Source organism: Poecilia formosa, unplaced genomic scaffold, assembly GCF_000485575.1.
Source record: "Poecilia formosa unplaced genomic scaffold, Poecilia_formosa-5.1.2 Scaffold400, whole genome shotgun sequence".
Taxonomy (NCBI): domain Eukaryota; kingdom Metazoa; phylum Chordata; class Actinopteri; order Cyprinodontiformes; family Poeciliidae; genus Poecilia; species Poecilia formosa.
Genome location: NW_006800339.1, coordinates 60,875 through 80,295, shown reverse-complemented (window position 1 = coordinate 80,295; position 19,421 = coordinate 60,875). Strand labels below are relative to the sequence as shown.

Genomic DNA, 19,421 nt, shown 5'->3' with positions numbered 1-19,421 from the left:
GTTGTTTGGAGTCATAAATCAACAGTTATGAATTATGTCATCACACCTCTGCTTTTTATTTTGAGTTGACATCAATTAGTTACTAAAGAAATGCTTCATTCTGGCCTGCCAGAAAAATTGAAGGACTGAATTGGATTTACAGTCATGAATAAATGAGGACACCCTGCTAAAGCTTGTTTGCTAACATTTAATTTTGGGACATTTAGGTATTAATCAGATTTATCAATATAGTAAAATATTAAAAGAAATGAAGGCGCTGGTAAGTTTGGTAGGGAAGAGGTCTCACATGGATGCAAGATCGGTCGAGTTAGTCTAATGATCTACTAATGATTAATTCATAAGCTGTTATTTTCGTAAAGACCTGAGTTTTCTCTTTAAGAGTATGGTGACCAATAACATAAAAGGCAATTTTTTTTTTTATTTTACGCGGTCCGTCATTCAGTTTGGGTGAATAAGCGCTTTTGATGTGAAACTTAAGGAGCTCGTTTATATTTAAAAACAACCGCATAAAATACTTTCTTTATCCCACACCGGACTCTGTTAGGACAGTTTTTCTTTCCCATTTTGCTTTGGCCGCCATCTTTGTTTCTGTAACGGCTCCGTTTAAGGATGACCAGCGCCGCCCTGTTCTAGGTGACGACCAAACTACAACACTAAAAGAAGGTCTAATCGGACTTTTTTGAAGATGCTAAAACAAGTCTTCAAAAACCTCTCGGAATCTACAGCAGGATCTTGCTACTGTTGATATTAAACGCACTATTTCTCCTTTTGTACTTTCTGTGTCGTCTTCAACGCGTTCTGTAACTTGAAGTTAGTGACATCTCACTGTTAGCATATCCCCGCTAGCTAAGTAGCTAGCTTTTTGTGGCTATCGTCGCCCAGCCACGTCCATACATTTCTGTCACGATACTAGTCTTAAATGCCATTCATAAAACAATTGAGTTTTTGAAACCCTGTATTTGGATACAAGAACAGAGGACATTTTTAACGTGAACCAAATGTCCGGCTCAAACTAATTTAAGTCATCATGAAAAATTTAAAGTAGGGCCATTTTAAACTTGAAAATGACCCAAAACATGCCGGAAAATTCACAACGAACTGACTGAAAATGAAGGAATAGAATGTAATGAAGCAGATCTGGGTCTCAATGAGATCCTGGGGGATTTCCCCCCCCTGTGTTTATTATGTAAAACAATGTACTTTTCTTCTTTTAGAGCAAAGAAATAATTTCTCGGGGTGTCCTCATTTTTTAACATGACTAAATGTCTGAGGAAGCAGATTTTTCTGTAGTACAACCAAATACATTATATTTTATGTGTCGACAGAGAAACTAAACCAGAGCGGCTTCACATAAAATCATTAAATGTTCATAAAAATTAATATCATGCAGAAAGCTTGAGCGTTAAATTTAATGTATGGAAATCACCTCCAACACTAACACTGACTGCACTGACACATGATTAGAAACATCCTGCTTCTTTTCCACAATTTGATCCACTGAAAGAACAGTTTAATGTGCATAATAAGTATATCTACAATATCAGAGTGAATGATGTAAACAGAACAGTTGTACCTGAGAAGCTTCTGGGGTTTCTTTCTTCTGTTTTTTCTTTTTTTTTACTTTTACCACCGTAAAAGATACAGATGCAACCATGTAAGATTACTGCACACCAACACAGTGAAAATCAGGTTCGGGCTCAGTAAATAAACTACAAAAAAAGCGGCTCAGGTCACCAGGAGGAACAACCAGAGTGTGCAGAGCTGCTCAGTCAACAGCAATAAGTGATTTCAAACATAAAATTTCACGTCATTTAGCAGTTTTCAGCCTTAAAGGTGACCTATTATGCTTCCTTGAACAGGTTAGGATAGATCTATGGGCGACACAAAACATGTGTCATGTAATCATTCTGAACATATGAGATTTTAGTCTGGAGTTCTGCTGGAGTTGCCAGGTAACAGGGCTGGGCTTGGCTGGGCTTGCTAGGTAACAGCACGGTGCAAATGTGACTTAAAAGTGGGGAGGTTTTTCAAACGGCTCCTTTTCCAGACACCAAAAAATATTAAGTTATTGCCAAAAAATGGCAGAGTGTTTTCTTTTTCTTCAAAGAAGCAGTAGAGACCGAAATGGAAGTATAAAAACGTGCAAAATGTCAATCTTTCATAATAAGTCACCTTTAAATTTCTAAGTCCTTTTTAGAAATATTCAGTCTTTAGAAACCAAAGTGATTGTAGTGAAGCACAGACGGAAGAAATCAATCTCTTAAAAATAATAGCTGATAAGAAAACTGAGCCACAACTTTGTCTGAGGGCAGTGATGTATGTTATTGACATAGTGCAAATAATTTTGGGTTTCTGTTTCTTTAAGGCCCACAGAGAAAGAAAGAGATAGAGAGAGGTAAACGTCTGATAAGTGGACGATGAAAGCATGGATCATTTTGTGAATCACAATAAATAAAACAAAACAAAATCAGTGTTTTTGTTTGAGTCCTCGGCTTGAGTCTCATTCCTTCTCCATGGTGATGATTTCCTCTAAAGTACATTCATAAACACTAAGACCAATGACGAGGAACACACATGCAACCACCTCTGATATATAAAAACAACCAAAAGCATGAGATAAAGTACGCAAACTGTACATAAATACATATTTAAATGCAAAGTGTCTGTCAGCATGGAGCGACCAAACCTCGTTCCTCTTAACATCATGAGCCACTGGGGTTTATATATATATATTTCTATATATTTATGCTGTGAATTAGGGGTCTTTGTAGGTCACTTTGGTAAAACGGCGTTCCAAAGCAGGGCTGCTTCAGTCGTGGAGCTTCTGGCCATTCGGTATTTTTACTCATTGCAGCGAAGGCAGCTGGAGGAGACGACTTCACATGGCTTCATTGTTTGAAGAAAGAGCACTCCTGGATCTTGTGAGAGGCCTCAGGACTCTAAGAGGAGGCTGGAAGCACAGAGGCAGACGGAGTGTGATCAGACCGGGTCAAGCTGCCGCCGCCATTTTGGATCAGGAGGCTCAGAAAAAAGGCTCATTTTATTGTTTTAATGTGTAAAACCAAGTAGGAGACTAAACTTACGCAAACTGTTTCGGTTGAAAATAGAAATCTTTGAAGTCAATTGAAGCTTTTAGATCAAAAGGTGTTCAAAGTAGGGTTCAGGGGCCATTTGCGGCCCTTGGATTGATTCTTGTGGCCCCCGACTACAATTCAAGAATTAATTAGGACAAAACTTCAACTTTTACATCAAAATCTACTTATAAAAATGTGAGATGCGACACAAATGATAATCTTTTCCAGGCTTTCTGGTTTCCTTCTGTTGTCATGGTAACATCTACTCGTTGTACACCTTGTCTGCTTTTTATTGCTCTATTAAAACCTGGCTACATATAGAAAGTGTTTTCAAATGAAGACTGACCTACATCACAGAGAAGAGAAAATATTTTTTTTTCAGTTTTCTTCAATCAGACCAACTCAGTCAGTCAATTTGCTTTTCATACGACGAGGAAAACATCCTAAAACATATTAAATTTTGGATCTACAAGCCTATTCCTACAAAAATAAATAAATGAACAAATAAATTAAAAAAATTATCATTTGTTTACTTAAAATAGTTCATGCTTATATTATGGTTGAATAGGTTAAAAAAAAACATGACATTTTCTGAGATTTTAGTTTTTAAAAAGGATACTTCTTTTCAGCTGACTATTTTTGGACAAAATGTTTAGGACTTTAAAGATAATGCTTTCCAATAACAAAGTAAAAATCTAATAAAATATATATATTTACAATTCAGACTCTAGTCTTTCAGCAAATCATCATTTTGAAAACAACATGACAGTAATAATCTAAATCAAATAATTAGTATTTCTGCGTTTTTTTCTTCTTTAATTGTAAGAAATTGTAATGTTGAAATGATCCTTAAAAACAGAAAAATAAAAGTTTAAACATGTGTAACAGTTACACATGTTTATGTAACCATTGGAAATGTTCTCTTTTATTTTTCTTTAATGTTTCTGTAAATGTAAATCTGTTTTAAAGAGATCATATTTGGATTATATCACAAATAAACAACAGCCTCCATGTTAAATAAATGTCACTCCACTCCACAAAGCATGAGGTTTATATAATTTAGCTGGATAAAACACGGCAGCAGGCACTTCACGTCAGAAATCTACTGCAATTTTCTATGAGAAAGCGGGGAAAACTGTATGGAACAAAACAATATTTTCCTCAGTAAATTTTATTTTAATGGGGTAAAAGTTTCATGTTACCAAGAAGCATTTTATGACCAGAAACAGCAAAGAGCTCTCTTCACCACAAACTTCTGAATAAGGCAATTGGAGCCATAATCCGGAGCCAGGATTAGCATAATTTCATTATAATCCAGCTACAACCAGGTTCGCCTCACAAGGTCTCTGACAAAAGAGTCAAAAGAAAACATTTCAAAAAGCCAATAACCTGGAATCAGCAGATACAATGTTTTATACCCAACCTCTTCAAAAGGTCACTGCACAAGACTCCACTGCTGAAGAAAAACCATTAAAAACTGGTTTTAAGTCCGCAGAACATTTAGAAAAGCCAAACACGTCAAATAGGCTAAGCTAAATAAGCTAATTTGTTTTGTGTAGCTTTTCTGGCTCTAAACAAGCTGGACCAAAAGTAAAAATGGCTCTCTAGGTAGTAAAGGTTTGATCTAAAGGGCCACATTAACAGCTAAGGCGGGCCAGGTTTGGCCCCGGAGCCTTGAGTTTGACACATCACCAGGCGGTGAGAGCATCCCAGTAAAATCCTGTTAAATAAAACAGCACACTTTGATAAGAATTAGAAAACTAAACTGGGGAGGATTTTCAGCGAACTGACTGAGAAAGACGTTGACTTGTTAAATACTTGTTTCCCCCTCCATATTTCCAAACATCAACGAGGCTGATGCTTTTAAATCGATGTAAATGCCTACGAGGTTAGTGCATTACTGCAGACTCTCTGAACAGCCGCACTCAGCAGACCAACGTCTGAACTGAGATGATCGCTTAAAGATGCAGCTTCAGAAGTTAGTGTGTTAGAGTACGACAGCATATCAGGGCCGTGGAAAAAGACAGGAGCAAATTTCCACCAAAACACTGAAATATTTAGATTAATCTCTGAAATATTCTAGAAAAAAAACCTTGGAATTTTTCTGAGCTTAAAAAATAAAAACAAAATTATACAAAAAATTTAGAGATGTTGTATGAAAAAACTTGAAAAATAAAAAAATTGCTAGAAAAAAATTCAGAAATGTTTTAGAAAAAAAGTGGAAATTTCTACGTTTGAAAAGTTGACAGAAAAACTGTAAGAAATTTGAGATTAATCTCAGAAAATTTCTACAAAAACTTGGAAATTTTGGAGTTTGAAAAGTCAAAGATTTGCTAGAGAAAACTAAGAAATGTTCCAAAAAGGAAATGTCTTAGTATGAAAAGTTTAAAATTTGGTAGATAAAAACTAAAAAATTTGGAGATCAATCTCCGAAATTTTCTAGAAAAAAATGTAAAATTCTGAGTTTGAAAAGTTAATAATTTTCTGGAAAAAAATAATAAATCTTGAGATAAATCTCAGAAATGTTCTATAAAAAAAGTGTAGAAACGTTTGAACTTGAAAAGTTGAAAATTGGTCTGAAAAAAAAATCAGAAATTTTGTGACTAATCTTAGAAATTTTCTAAAAAAAAAATTTTTTTTCTAAGTCACAAAAGTAAAACATTTGTGACTTGGGAAATTTTAAAAGTTGAGACTTTTCAACTTTGGAACTTAGAAATGTAAAAAAAAGTTCTTCCAGAAAATTTCAGAGTGTTTTGGAGCAAATGTTCAACTTTTCAAACTCAGAAATTTTCAAGTTTTTTCTTGAAAATTTCAGAGATTAATCTCCAAATTTTCAACGTTCTTGCATCGTTTCTGAGATTTTTGTCAAAATCACTGAGATTTTTTTTTGTGTTTCAACCTTTGAAACTCAAAATTTCCAAGTTTTTTCTTGAAAATCTCAACTTTTTGGTGTTTTTTGGCGTAAATGTGCTCCTCTGTCTGTTTTTCCACCTGGACCGGCCCCGACCCGGCGTCGTTCCCATCTGGGTTTATCGTCAGGCAGCAGCCGCGCTCACCAGGCTGCGTACCTCCGGAGCTCTCCTCTTGCTCATCCTGAGCTGCGGGGAGCTCGACGTGGCCTGCACCTCCTTCCCCGGCCCTTCCTCAGTCTGCTCCTGAGCTGCAGGACTGGCGGGCGGAGTGGGAGCGGAGAGCGGGCCGGACTGGGTCAGAGCCAGAAACTCTGCCGAGTCCGACTGCTCCAAGCCCAGAACCTCATACTCATTCATGTCAACATCTGCACCGTGGAAAAACAGACGTTGGTGGAAGGATGACGAACAGATGAAAGTCGGGTTTGGATCAGGTTACTGCCACTGAACTGGTTTCTGTGTTTGGTGGAGCTTTAAAAGCTCAGATAATAAATAAACCGCTGGAAGAAACCATAATGAGACAGAGAGCAATCTGTTGGAGCACAAACGAGCATAAAACTGTATTACACTGCAAAAACATACAATTCTGCCAAGTATTTTAGTCTAGTTTCCAGTGCAAATATCTTCGTAAACTAGAAATGAGGTAGAACAAATTTATAAGTAACTTTTCATTGAGTTTGTTTTGTCTTATTTCTGGTGTACTAAGATATTTGTACTTGAAACTGGACCAAAAAAACTTGGTAATATTTTAGTTTTTGCAGTGTATTCAGTAATTTTTTGTTCCTCATCTCCATTTTATCTAATGCAGTGATTTCCTAAAAAGACCTCATTCACCTCAACTTCTGCAAACTATTTCAGCTTTTTGCTGCTCTGCTTGTTTCAGCATATTAGTTATGCTGAAACAAACTTTCAGCATAATTAATATGCTGAAAGTTTGTTTCTTTCAGCATATTAATATTTTATACTCCAGTTAACGATTAATCGATTACTAAATTAGTTGACGATTATTTTAATAATCGATCTATCATGATTGTTTTAGCAAGAGAAATAAAAAGAGGTGGACGATATGGACTTTTGTACTGGAGTAACTTTTTTGAAAATTGTTTACTTTCAGGAGTATTTTTACTACGTTGCACTTTTAAGTAATCTTATTATGAAGTATTTCTACTCTTGAGTAAAATTTATGGATTTTCTACCCTTTGAATGAAAAACAAACAAGTTTTAACCAAAAATTCACCAGACACAGACACACATCTGCAGTTCTTGTTAAAGTTTTGTAAGTTTTTATCATGTCTTTCTTTTCCAAAAAAACTGATTTGGAAACATTTTCTTTGACCTGATTTTGTTATTTTTTGTTGCTTATAAGAATTATTGTCATTTCTGTGTTTAAAATACCAAAATTTCCACTTAACTTTACATTTTTGTTTGGCTGATTATGTAATTTTTTAAATATTGAATGATTAATAATTACTTTTTTACTCTTACTTGAGTAAAACATGTTGAAGTACTGCTACTTTTGCTTGAGTACATTTTCTGGCACTGTGTCCACCTCTGGTAGTACTATTGTGACAGCGAAAAAGATAATAATTTAAACTTATTACTTTTTTGCAGGACGGTGACTGCAAGGTAAAGCATTCATAGCGCCTTTAAGAGTCGATTTAATTAAAGTTCTGGTTAAAAATGACGTGTTGTGAATACCGAAGCAGAGCATTGCCGTGCTTTCAACCAGTTTGCGATCCTGTAAAAGCAGCAGAGCGTTCAGACTCTCACCCTTGTAGCTCTCGGACTTGCTGCGGATGATGGGTCTGGTTCGGTGCTGAGCTGCGGTGGGCTGGGCGGCGCTGGGTCCGGTCTGGTCCGGGTCAGACTGGTAGGACGACAGATCCTGCATGCTGAAACTTCGTAATCTGTCCGACAGAACGCCTTGACCCTAAATCAGAGACATCAGGCTTTCTGCTTAACTCCAGTAGATATGAATACATAACTTTTTAACAGCTTTTTGTTTAAATATGTAAATTAAATCAGGAAGGTCAGAAATCGACAGAAGCTGAGAGCATATGTTTACATTTTCCTGATGGTTTGTTCTGAAGTGACGAGTTAATTTCAAAATGGTGTGTGTGTGTGTGTGTTAAATGGGATTTAACACACACACACACACACACACACACACACACACACCAATAATATTGTAAATACAAACTTTGTTTTAACTTGTCATCTTAAGAAAACGGAGAGAAATTAACCCGTTACCTCCGAAAACAGGAATTCTACTCGTTAATTTGAGAAAACTAGAAATTAATCCTGTCTTGAGGAAACCATGAGGAATTACTCTTGAAATAACAAGTTAATCTCGAGAAATCAAACCTAATCTCAAATAACTAATTTCGTTTTCTTGAGATTAACTTATCTCAAGATATTTCTGGTTTCATCAAATTAACGAGTAAAATTCCCATTTTTGCGAGATAACGAGTTAATTTCTAACCATTTTCTTAAGATAGCGAGTTAAAACAAAGTTTGATTTTACAAGATGAAATTAACTCTTTATCTCGAGAAAGCGGAAAATTAACTTATCTCGAGAAAATCATCTGGAAAAATATATGCGGAAAATGTCCGCTTTCAGCTTCCATAGAATTAGATCCACTTCTAGATTAATTCACTTAAACAAGACATTTTTTCATAATATAAGTGAAATAATCAGCCAGTTGAACAAAAACATTTTCATCAGTTTGAGGGATTATTTACTTGAAACAAGCTTCTATAATTTGCAAATAATTTCCTTGTTAGTTTTTGTTTTACTTCAAGTGAACTAAGATATTTGCACTATAACCTGGACTAAAACAACGTGGTAACATTTTGTGTTTTTGCAGTGTATTTCTACCCTTCAGCTAACGCTACCTATGTCTGTATAATGTGCATTACCTTTGCAGCAGCCATAACTGCAGCTGTGGCTGCAACATTCAGTCCTTTCCTCCCAAAATGCACCAGTGTGTCGTAGCTTTTGTCTTTTGCTTGGCAGATGTACTCATCGATGTCCTTAAAATAACAAAAATGTAAAAAAAAAAGAAATCACACTTGCAGATTTTCCCTCGTTATCACATCACAGCTTCCTTCATCACTCAGCTAGCTGGTGCCATTTCTGATCCTGAGAAAAACAATTTATCCGTTTCCTGAGGTACCTTGAGGGGAAAAAAAGCGCAGCAGAAGTGGAAAAGCAGCGTGACATTTCCTCTCACTCCATCACCAAACACATTTTAACGGCTAAAGTGGGAAAGAAACTTGGCATAAAGGCGCTTTTGTTCTTAGTCACTTAACCTTCCAGCCTGCAGGCTGAAAATCTGTGAACTTTAGAGGACACCGCAGAAAACAAAGCAAGATAGAGGAAAGGGGCTTCACCTTTTCTTTTGAGGAAAGCGTGGGATGGACGAACTTCCTGTACAGCACACTGGAGCCCTTGGTGTACGGCGACAGGAGCCACACAACGAAGGCTATCTTCAGCTCATAGTAGAAAGGAAGCCTGGAAGGACAGAAACCGTGTTCAGTCAAAAACTACTTCCCTCTTAGCGTTTAAACTTTATTATTTCAGTTAAATACAGTTAAACCAGAAATTTGTAAACAAAAGATAAACATTTATTCCTATTTTTTTATTGCTTTTTCAAAGTCAAATGTTTACATACACTTTTTTTTTTTTTTTTTACAGCTGATGGACCTGGTTTTATTGGGGACATTTCAGGATTGTAATAGTTTTGGGTTTTTCATTATAGTTTGTCTAATTTAGTTTATTTTAATAAGTTATTGTTAAAGATTCTTTATTTTTCTNAAAAAAAGAACTTTCTGAATTTCTGAGTTTCAAAAGTAAAACATTTGTGACTTGGGAAATTTTAAAAGTTGAGACTTTTCAACTTTGGAACTTAGAAATGTAAAAAAAAGTTCTTCCAGAAAATTTCAGAGTGTTTTGGAGCAAATGTTCAACTTTTCAAACTCAAAAATTTTCAAGTTTTTTCTTGAAAATTTCAGAGATTAATCTCCAAATTTTCAACGTTCTTGCATCGTTTCTGAGATTTTTGTCAAAATCACTGAGATTTTTTTTTGTGTTTCAACCTTTGAAACTCAAAATTTCCAAGTTTTTTCTTGAAAATCTCAACTTTTTGGTGTTTTTTGGCGTAAATGTGCTCCTCTGTCTGTTTTCCCACCTGGACCGGCCCCGACCCGGCGTCGTTCCCATCTGGGTTTATCGTCAGGCAGCAGCCGCGCTCACCAGGCTGCGTACCTCCGGAGCTCTCCTCTTGCTCATCCTGAGCTGCGGGGAGCTCGACGTGGCCTGCACCTCCTTCCCCGGCCCTTCCTCAGTCTGCTCCTGAGCTGCAGGACTGGCGGGCGGAGTGGGAGCGGAGAGCGGGCCGGACTGGGTCAGAGCCAGAAACTCTGCCGAGTCCGACTGCTCCAAGCCCAGAACCTCATACTCATTCATGTCAACATCTGCACCGTGGAAAAACAGACGTTGGTGGAAGGATGACGAACAGATGAAAGTCAGGTTTGGATCGGGTTACTGCCACTGAACTGGTTTCTGTGTTTGGTGGAGCTTTAAAAGCTCAGATAATAAATAAACCGCTGGAAGAAACCATAATGAGACAGAGAGCAATCTGTTGGAGCACAAACGAGCATAAAACTGTATTACACTGCAAAAACATACAATTCTGCCAAGTATTTTAGTCTAGTTTCCAGTGCAAATATCTTCGTAAACTAGAAATGAGGTAGAACAAATTTATAAGTAACTTTTCATTGAGTTTGTTTTGTCTTATTTCTGGTGTACTAAGATATTTGTACTTGAAACTGGACCAAAAAAACTTGGTAATATTTTAGTTTTTGCAGTGTATTCAGTATTTTTTTGTTCCTCATCTCCATTTTATCTAATGCAGTGATTTCCTAAAAAGACCTCATTCACCTCAACTTCTGCAAACTATTTCAGCTTTTTGCTGCTCTGCTTGTTTCAGCATATTAGTTATGCTGAAACAAACTTTCAGCATAATTAATATGCTGAAAGTTTGTTTCTTTCAGCATATTAATATTTTATACTCCAGTTAACGATTAATCGATTACTAAATTAGTTGACGATTATTTTAATAATCGATCTATCATGATTGTTTTAGCAAGAGAAATAAAAAGAGGTGGACGATATGGACTTTTGTACTGGAGTAACTTTTTTGAAAATTGTTTACTTTCAGGAGTATTTTTACTACGTTGCACTTTTAAGTAATCTTATTATGAAGTATTTCTACTCTTGAGTAAAATTTATGGATTTTCTACCCTTTGAATGAAAAACAAACATGTTTTAACCAAAAATTCACCAGACACAGACACACATCTGCAGTTCTTGTTAAAGTTTTGTAAGTTTTTATCATGTCTTTCTTTTCCAAAAAAACTGATTTGGAAACATTTTCTTTGACCTGATTTTGTTATTTTTTGTTGCTTATAAGAATTATTGTCATTTCTGTGTTTAAAATACCAAAATTTCCACTTAACTTTACATTTTTGTTTGGCTGATTATGTAATTTTTTAAATATTGAATGATTAATAATTACTTTTTTACTCTTACTTGAGTAAAACATGTTGAAGTACTGCTACTTTTGCTTGAGTACATTTTCTGGCACTGTGTCCACCTCTGGTAGTACTATTGTGACAGCGAAAAAGATAATAATTTAAACTTATTACTTTTTTGCAGGACGGTGACTGCATGGTAAAGCATTCATAGCGCCTTTAAGAGTCGATTTAATTAAAGTTCTGGTTAAAAATGACGTGTTGTGAATACCGAAGCAGAGCATTGCCGTGCTTTCAACCAGTTTGCGATCCTGTAAAAGCAGCAGAGCGTTCAGACTCTCACCCTTGTAGCTCTCGGACTTGCTGCGGATGATGGGTCTGGTTCGGTGCTGAGCTGCGGTGGGCTGGGCGGCGCTGGGTCCGGTCTGGTCCGGGTCAGACTGGTAGGACGACAGATCCTGCATGCTGAAACTTCGTAATCTGTCCGACAGAACGCCTTGACCCTAAATCAGAGACATCAGGCTTTCTGCTTAACTCCAGTAGATATGAATACATAACTTTTTAACAGCTTTTTGTTTAAATATGTAAATTAAATCAGGAAGGTCAGAAATCGACAGAAGCTGAGAGCATATGTTTACATTTTCCTGATGGTTTGTTCTGAAGTGACGAGTTAATTTCAAAATGGTGTGTGTGTGTGTGTGTTAAATGGGATTTAACACACACACACACACACACACACACACACACACACCAATAATATTGTAAATACAAACTTTGTTTTAACTTGTCATCTTAAGAAAACGGAGAGAAATTAACCCGTTACCTCCGAAAACAGGAATTCTACTCGTTAATTTGAGAAAACTAGAAATTAATCCTGTCTTGAGGAAACCATGAGGAATTACTCTTGAAATAACAAGTTAATCTCGAGAAATCAAACCTAATCTCAAATAACTAATTTCGTTTTCTTGAGATTAACTTATCTCAAGATATTTCTGGTTTCATCAAATTAACGAGTAAAATTCCCATTTTTGCGAGATAACGAGTTAATTTCTAACCATTTTCTTAAGATAGCGAGTTAAAACAAAGTTTGATTTTACAAGATGAAATTAACTCTTTATCTCGAGAAAGCGGAAAATTAACTTATCTCGAGAAAATCATCTGGAAAAATATATGCGGAAAATGTCCGCTTTCAGCTTCCATAGAATTAGATCCACTTCTAGATTAATTCACTTAAACAAGACATTTTTTCATAATATAAGTGAAATAATCAGCCAGTTGAACAAAAACATTTTCATCAGTTTGAGGGATTATTTACTTGAAACAAGCTTCTATAATTTGCAAATAATTTCCTTGTTAGTTTTTGTTTTACTTCAAGTGAACTAAGATATTTGCACTATAACCTGGACTAAAACAACGTGGTAACATTTTGTGTTTTTGCAGTGTATTTCTACCCTTCAGCTAACGCTACCTATGTCTGTATAATGTGCATTACCTTTGCAGCAGCCATAACTGCAGCTGTGGCTGCAACATTCAGTCCTTTCCTCCCAAAATGCACCAGTGTGTCGTAGCTTTTGTCTTTTGCTTGGCAGATGTACTCATCGATGTCCTTAAAATAACAAAAATGTAAAAAAAAAAGAAATCACACTTGCAGATTTTCCCTCGTTATCACATCACAGCTTCCTTCATCACTCAGCTAGCTGGTGCCATTTCTGATCCTGAGAAAAACAATTTATCCGTTTCCTGAGGTACCTTGAGGGGAAAAAAAGCGCAGCAGAAGTGGAAAAGCAGCGTGACATTTCCTCTCACTCCATCACCAAACACATTTTAACGGCTAAAGTGGGAAAGAAACTTGGCATAAAGGCGCTTTTGTTCTTAGTCACTTAACCTTCCAGCCTGCAGGCTGAAAATCTGTGAACTTTAGAGGACACCGCAGAAAACAAAGCAAGATAGAGGAAAGGGGCTTCACCTTTTCTTTTGAGGAAAGCGTGGGATGGACGAACTTCCTGTACAGCACACTGGAGCCCTTGGTGTACGGCGACAGGAGCCACACAACGAAGGCTATCTTCAGCTCATAGTAGAAAGGAAGCCTGGAAGGACAGAAACCGTGTTCAGTCAAAAACTACTTCCCTCTTAGCGTTTAAACTTTATTATTTCAGTTAAATACAGTTAAACCAGAAATTTGTAAACAAAAGATAAACATTTATTCCTATTTTTTTATTGCTTTTTCAAAGTCAAATGTTTACATACACTTTTTTTTTTTTTTTTTACAGCTGATGGACCTGGTTTTATTGGGGACATTTCAGGATTGTAATAGTTTTGGGTTTTTCATTATAGTTTGTCTAATTTAGTTTATTTTAATAAGTTATTGTTAAAGATTCTTTATTTTTCTTAGTTTTATGTACTTTGGTTAATTTTTAGGTGCAGAATTCAAAAAGGTAAAAGTATTTGTATTGCTATAATGAACATCAATTGGGAAATGAATACTCAACAAAATTATTGTTGAAAAACCAAATGATCCTGCTGTTTTCTCCCAACTTTTGCTGTCGCCATTTTGCCGACTGGCACAAATGCCACCAGAAGTACAGAGTCCCGACAGCTCATGTAAACAGCTCATGTAAACAGCTCATGTAAACAGCTCATGTAAACGGCGTATGTAGGGAAAAACTTCAATTTTTCCCCATCATTTTTTTAGCCTTTCAAACTGTTTAATAGTTCGAAAGGCTAATGTTAAATGAAGCATAAATATTAAATAGTTCCAGTTATTTATAATTTTTCTCCATTAATTACAGTTTTAATTTATTTACAATGTTTATTTAACATTTTGCCGTAGTTAGTAAATGTTTTCTCAGTTTCAGTTATCTATTTGAAAAACGTGTTCCCGTCCTCGCCAGTGGGGGCGCTGTACCAAAAACCACTGAACGAAACGACAGGGAAACCTCAGAAGAAGATATGAGTGCAACTTCCTTCTTCACAAAATGTCAATAAAAATGGAGTGGCATCAGATTTTAGCGGTTGAAGGATTTATCTTTTGTTTTTGGTAGAAGAACATGAGCCATTTCTCCCGCTGGGTTTGTTTTGGTTATATTTACCCAGAATGCCTTGCGCTGCAGTCCGACTTTCTGCTTTGTCATTCACATATGTATTCAAACCGTTTTAGAGTTCACTTTAAGTGGACAGACCTGGGTTTTTAGCCGGACTAATTTTCTTTTTCGGTCTGTATCTGCATTCACATCTACTCAAACAAACCGGACTTTCTCGACAAACGAGCTGTGGTTCGACTAAACTAGCTGAACAGAGCTAGCATAAATGCACCTAAAGACATTTATGTCTTTAGGTGCATTTAAATCAGACCCTATAGTCTGATTTTGGAGATATTAATGACACATCTCTCTCATTATTATGCCGTTTAGCAAATAGAAATAATTTTTGTAATTCTAACAGACCAAAAAAAGAGAAGTTTGATCTGATTTAACTTCAGACAGTAAGAGAAAAAAACTGCGTATCTTTGTGAGCCACTTACCAACAAAGAAACATATCTGTAAACACCTCCACTGTAGTAAAAAGGGCAAATATTATCCAGTACATCATCCATTTCACCTGAAAAACCAAAGAAAGGTATATTCAGTCACAGAGAGAGGCTGTGTACAAACCAGATTTAGTTATTTCTGAAACCGTACTTACATATTCTCTCACATCTTTTGTTTTCACAGCCTTATAAGACGAGTAAGCAGGATATAGAGTACCAAAAACAAGTCTAAAAGACAGAAATGGTTCAAATGAATCTCAAAAATACAGTTCAAAGATGAATGAATCATATAAAATCAGGACTTAAAACAGTTTACAGTATAATGAAATATGGTTTACTGTTCCACAGCGGGGAAGGTTTAACATGTCAACCTTTAAAAAGGCATAAACCATGATCAATAACTGAATCAATTTCTCCACCGGTGTTAGGAAATATCTTATATCTTGGGCTGAAATGATTAATCATGATTAGTCGGAATAATTGTCAATTAAATTAGTAATTGATTAATCGCTAACTGATTAATCTAATAAAAAGGGCATTTGTTGGGGGGAAAAAGCAACATAACTGAGTCAAAAATGTGCAAAAATATGTACATTTTACATTTAAAATAAAGAAAAAAACAATTTGTAAATATGTTCAACTCAGAACTCCTGAGGACGAAGTTTTAGCTTCTCCTGGTTCAGATTATGTCAAATTAAATCTATTAAGTACTTTTTATAAATCAGTTAAATTTAAAAAAAATCAACAGATCATTCCTACTCATTCAAGCAGAAAGGACTGAGGTTTATGTTAGAAGTAGTTTTAGCTGCAGATGCATCTTTTGTTTTAAATTATCAAATGTATGCTAAAAGAATGTTATTTTATAAGCAATAAAATTTTACTTTTCTTATTTAAAAACAGAATTGAATTATATGTTGGTTTGCATATTTTAATGTTGTTATGATATTTTATAAAATTGCTTAAATGGAAATAAAATTATGCTGAATTTTTATCAGATTAATTGATTAATCATCAGAATAATTGATTACTAAAATAATCGTTAGTTGCAGTCCTTATTATATCTCCTCGGCTTCTTGCTGAGTCAAACAACAGATTGTGTACAACAGCTCTTTAAATATAGCCAATCCAAATAAAGCAGAGACACATTTCCCCATGACAGATTTGGCTTTGCAAGCTGCCCAGCAGGCAAAAGATCAAATTAGATTTTTTCTTTAAATTCCTCTGGATTTGCAGCACCCCACCATGCGGGGTTGTGTTTTGGTGACACAGACCAGGACGAGATCAGATTACTGACCCACATCACATTACAACCCTGCAGCCCGCCTGGTCAATGGAGATCAACAGAACAAGGAGAGTCAGAATATCAGCTCTTCTGATTAACAGCCGGAGCTGAGGAGCTCCAGCTTGTAACAGGATCTTATATTCTAAATTTAATTTCTGGACTGTTCGAGGCTTGGTGACCCAGCTGTTTGTATCCTCCTCACACGTCACTGTCATCATGATAACTACAGTTATTGAAGGATAATATCACCATGAATTCACAGGAAGGATGCAAACAATTAATCAACTTATAATTAATTGTTGATTAATGGTTTATTAGTTTAAAATTAGTTCTAATTGATTAACTAATAACGTCGATTTGTTACTGTTTTATGATTTCAATAATGCTGCTAATGTTTGTTGTTCATTGTAAAGTGAGCTGCTCGAGCTTCCATTCGTCATTATTTACATAAGAATTTGTTCTTAATAACTCATCTCGTTAAATAAAGGTTTAAAATATTAATAAAATAAAAATTCAAGTCCGCTAAGACCTTCTTTCAGTGTTGTAGTTAAGCTGCCATCCAGCAGAGGGCGCCGCTGGTCATTCTTAAGCAGAGCCGACCGTCGATACAGAAACAAAGATGGCGGCGGGGCCTTAGCAGAACGCTAAAGAGAAACGGCCCAAACAGAGATCAGTTTGGGATTCGAAATGGACTTTATGCGGTTCTGTTTCGAACACTGCACAAGCTTCCTAAGCTATCTATTCAGCCACGTAAGAGGTTCCTGTTTCTTTATTTAGGTTTAGTAATGTGAGAAAACCAAAGTTTTCTGTTTTGTTTTGGTTTTTAATTCGGCATATTATGAAAATCTTAGCCTTTTAGGTAACTGAAAGATGGTCGGCCTTTTACATACAAGAGAAAACTCAGGTTTGTACGAAAATGGCCGCTCATCAATCAAGTGTTTGTCGATCTTTAACATCAATCAACTTCAGGCTAACTCATTAAAGCTGCAGTATGTAACTTTTACAATTTTTTTTTTTTTACATATTTGTTACAAAGTGAGAATGAGACAATCTGTGAGAGAAGCTACTGAAGAAACGCACCGTGTCACCATTCAGAACTGGGAGGAGCTTCATAGCGCTGTCAATCAACTCATGTACTTGATAATTAATGTGCTAATGGTAGAGAAACAACTTACCAATATGGGAATACCGTCTATCCGCTGACATCGGTGACCATGCTAGCTTGCCTTAGCATTCACAGCAGGCTAACAGAGAGCAACGGGAAAGTGGGAGGGGCCGGGACGTTCTAAGACCCGCCTCCTGGCTCTGATTGGTTGTTTTGTAGTTAGCACTGAGAGGGAGGAGCTTGATTATCTGTGTCATACCATACTGTTATGACATGGAGACAGTTCAAACAAATATTTTAAAATATATGTTTTTGTAAAAGTTAGGTCCTGCAGCTTTAATCGATAACTTGCATCCCTCCTGCCCAGACATTTTCAAGTGTTGCAATGTAACCCGAGAAGGTTGAGCCATCCTCTTTGTACCGCTTCCAATCTGGGACACAAACACCGAAAGACCGCTCCTGTTGTTCAGAATCACTAGTGACCTTTAGGCTCCTGTCACCTCCGGACGATCTGACTCATCCCCAGCAGTGTAATGTGTAACTCAGCTGCTCCGTCATGTTTGTAAAAATCTGCCTGATAAACACAAAGAGCTGTTGGCTGCTGAGCGCTGCCTCAGAAATAGAACAGGTCTGCAGGCCTGGCTCAGCTTCCTGCTCAGGGTCCAAACTGCAGTCCTGCTCAAAACACCCTGTTCAGTGAAAAATTAATAGCCCGTCACCTGATCCGCTCTCGCGTTTGATTCTGATTAAATTAGGCTGTTGGAGGAGATTGCGGGGGCTTGCGGGAGCCGCTGCACCGTTACGGAGAGGCTCAGATCCGCTCCAACCCGTTTCTGTTTCATTCCTACAGCGCTAAGGTACAGACGGATAGAAATGGAGGAAAAAATAAAAAACGAATAAAACGACTTACACCACAAGTCTAGAGATGATCCAGGAGACCATTGCGCTGGGAAGGCGACAGGACGCGCTGTCTGCGGGGAGGAGTTTCCTCCAGATGACAGGCGCGTCCACAGGCGGCGGCGTCTGGACGCACACAGGCTGCAACGTGATGCATGCAGGACGGGGCTGCAGCTCCATAGATGGCACTGTTGCATTGCAGCGATGCACAGCAAGGATTCATGGTCACCACGGAGTACTGGGAGTACTGGGGCCACGCTTAGAAAATAAAAATAATAATATGAGAATAAAGTCACATTGTTATGAATTCATTCTCATCTGACTTTATTCCCATATTATTTCGAGCATATTCTCGTAATATTTCAACTTTATTCTCCTAATATTATTACTTTTTCCTAATTTTATAGCGATTTTATTCTCGTATTATTTCGACTTTACATTCTTATTTCTACAATATTCTCATAATTTTATCACTTTTTTCTCATGATTTTATTCTCGTATTATTTCGACCTTAATTTCGTCACATTTAAACTTTATTGTCGTAAATTTTTCTCATGTATTATTTTGACTTTGTCTTAATTTGACTATTTTCTTCATATTTTACAATTTTACTCATATTTACTTTATTGTCGTAAATTTTTCTCATGTATTATTTTGACTTTGTCTTAATTTGACTATTTTCTTCATATTTTACAATTTTACTCATATTTACTTAGCTTTCAACACCAGTGGGATTTAGTTTTAAATTGTATGTTTTTGTTTTAAAACTGTTTTTAAATTACTTTTATTATGTTGTGTTCTTAAATTGTACAGCACTTTGTATCAACTATGGTTGTTTTAAAGTGCTTTATAAATAAAGTTGGTATGGTATGGTATATTATTTCGACTTTATTCTCTTTTTTCTACTTTATTCTCATGACTTTTTCCCTCATATTATTTCGACCTTATTCTTGTATTTTTATTTTATTTTCTGAGAATAACCCTAATATTTGGTCATGCTGGTTAAATAAGTAATGCATACATAATAATAAATAATAATGCTAATAAATATTGAAGAATCAACCAACTGTGAATCTACAGACCAGTCATGTTT

General features: G+C 36.2%; 2 protein-coding genes across 3 annotated transcripts; both read right to left on the bottom strand.

Annotated features, from left to right (window-relative positions):
* Positions 1-1,171: 1,171 nt before the first annotated feature.
* LOC103154788 (receptor expression-enhancing protein 1-like) lies at positions 1,172-9,708 on the bottom strand. The gene is made up of 6 exons (XM_007576203.2): positions 9,679-9,708; positions 9,377-9,529; positions 8,903-9,016; positions 7,754-7,913; positions 6,143-6,351; positions 1,172-2,950 (listed from the first exon to the last, which is right to left on the bottom strand). The coding sequence occupies exons 1-6, from the start codon at positions 9,706-9,708 to the stop codon at positions 2,879-2,881; spliced, it is 738 nt and encodes a 245-aa protein (XP_007576265.1). The 3' UTR covers positions 1,172-2,878.
* A 442-nt stretch (positions 9,709-10,150) lies between these two features.
* Positions 10,151-18,491, bottom strand: reep1 (receptor accessory protein 1). Of its 2 annotated transcripts, none has more exons than XM_016663023.1 (7): positions 17,502-18,278; positions 15,200-15,272; positions 15,039-15,115; positions 13,485-13,605; positions 13,011-13,124; positions 11,862-12,021; positions 10,151-10,459 (listed from the first exon to the last, which is right to left on the bottom strand). In XM_016663023.1, exons 3-7 carry the CDS (start codon positions 15,104-15,106, stop codon positions 10,218-10,220), a joined length of 705 nt encoding a protein of 234 aa, XP_016518509.1. In that variant the 5' UTR covers positions 15,107-15,115; positions 15,200-15,272; positions 17,502-18,278; the 3' UTR covers positions 10,151-10,217. The 2 variants fall into 2 exon arrangements, with proteins under 2 accessions (XP_016518509.1, XP_007576235.2); XM_007576173.2 differs by lacking the exon at positions 17,502-18,278 and adding an exon at positions 18,342-18,491 and having other exon boundaries at positions 10,153-10,459.
* Between the last annotated feature and the right edge of the window lie 930 nt (positions 18,492-19,421).

Coding starts and splice junctions, on each gene's coding strand:
- LOC103154788 (XM_007576203.2), bottom strand. CDS start 9,708: ATGTCCCCAATAAAACCAGGTCCATCAGCT. Junction 6,352..7,753: donor CAAGTCCGAGAGCTACAAGG/GTGAGAGTCTGA, acceptor TCCACGGTGCAG/ATGTTGACATGAATGAGTAT. Junction 2,951..6,142: donor GCAAGAGGAGAGCTCCGGAG/GTACGCAGCCTG, acceptor CTGTGCTTCCAG/CCTCCTCTTAGAGTCCTGAG.
- reep1 (XM_007576173.2), bottom strand. CDS start 18,373: ATGGTCTCCTGGATCATCTCTAGACTTGTGGT. Junction 15,273..18,341: donor ATCATCTCTAGACTTGTGGT/GTAAGTCGTTTT, acceptor TCTGTCTTTTAG/ACTTGTTTTTGGTACTCTAT. Junction 15,116..15,199: donor CAAAAGATGTGAGAGAATAT/GTAAGTACGGTT, acceptor TTGGTTTTTCAG/GTGAAATGGATGATGTACTG.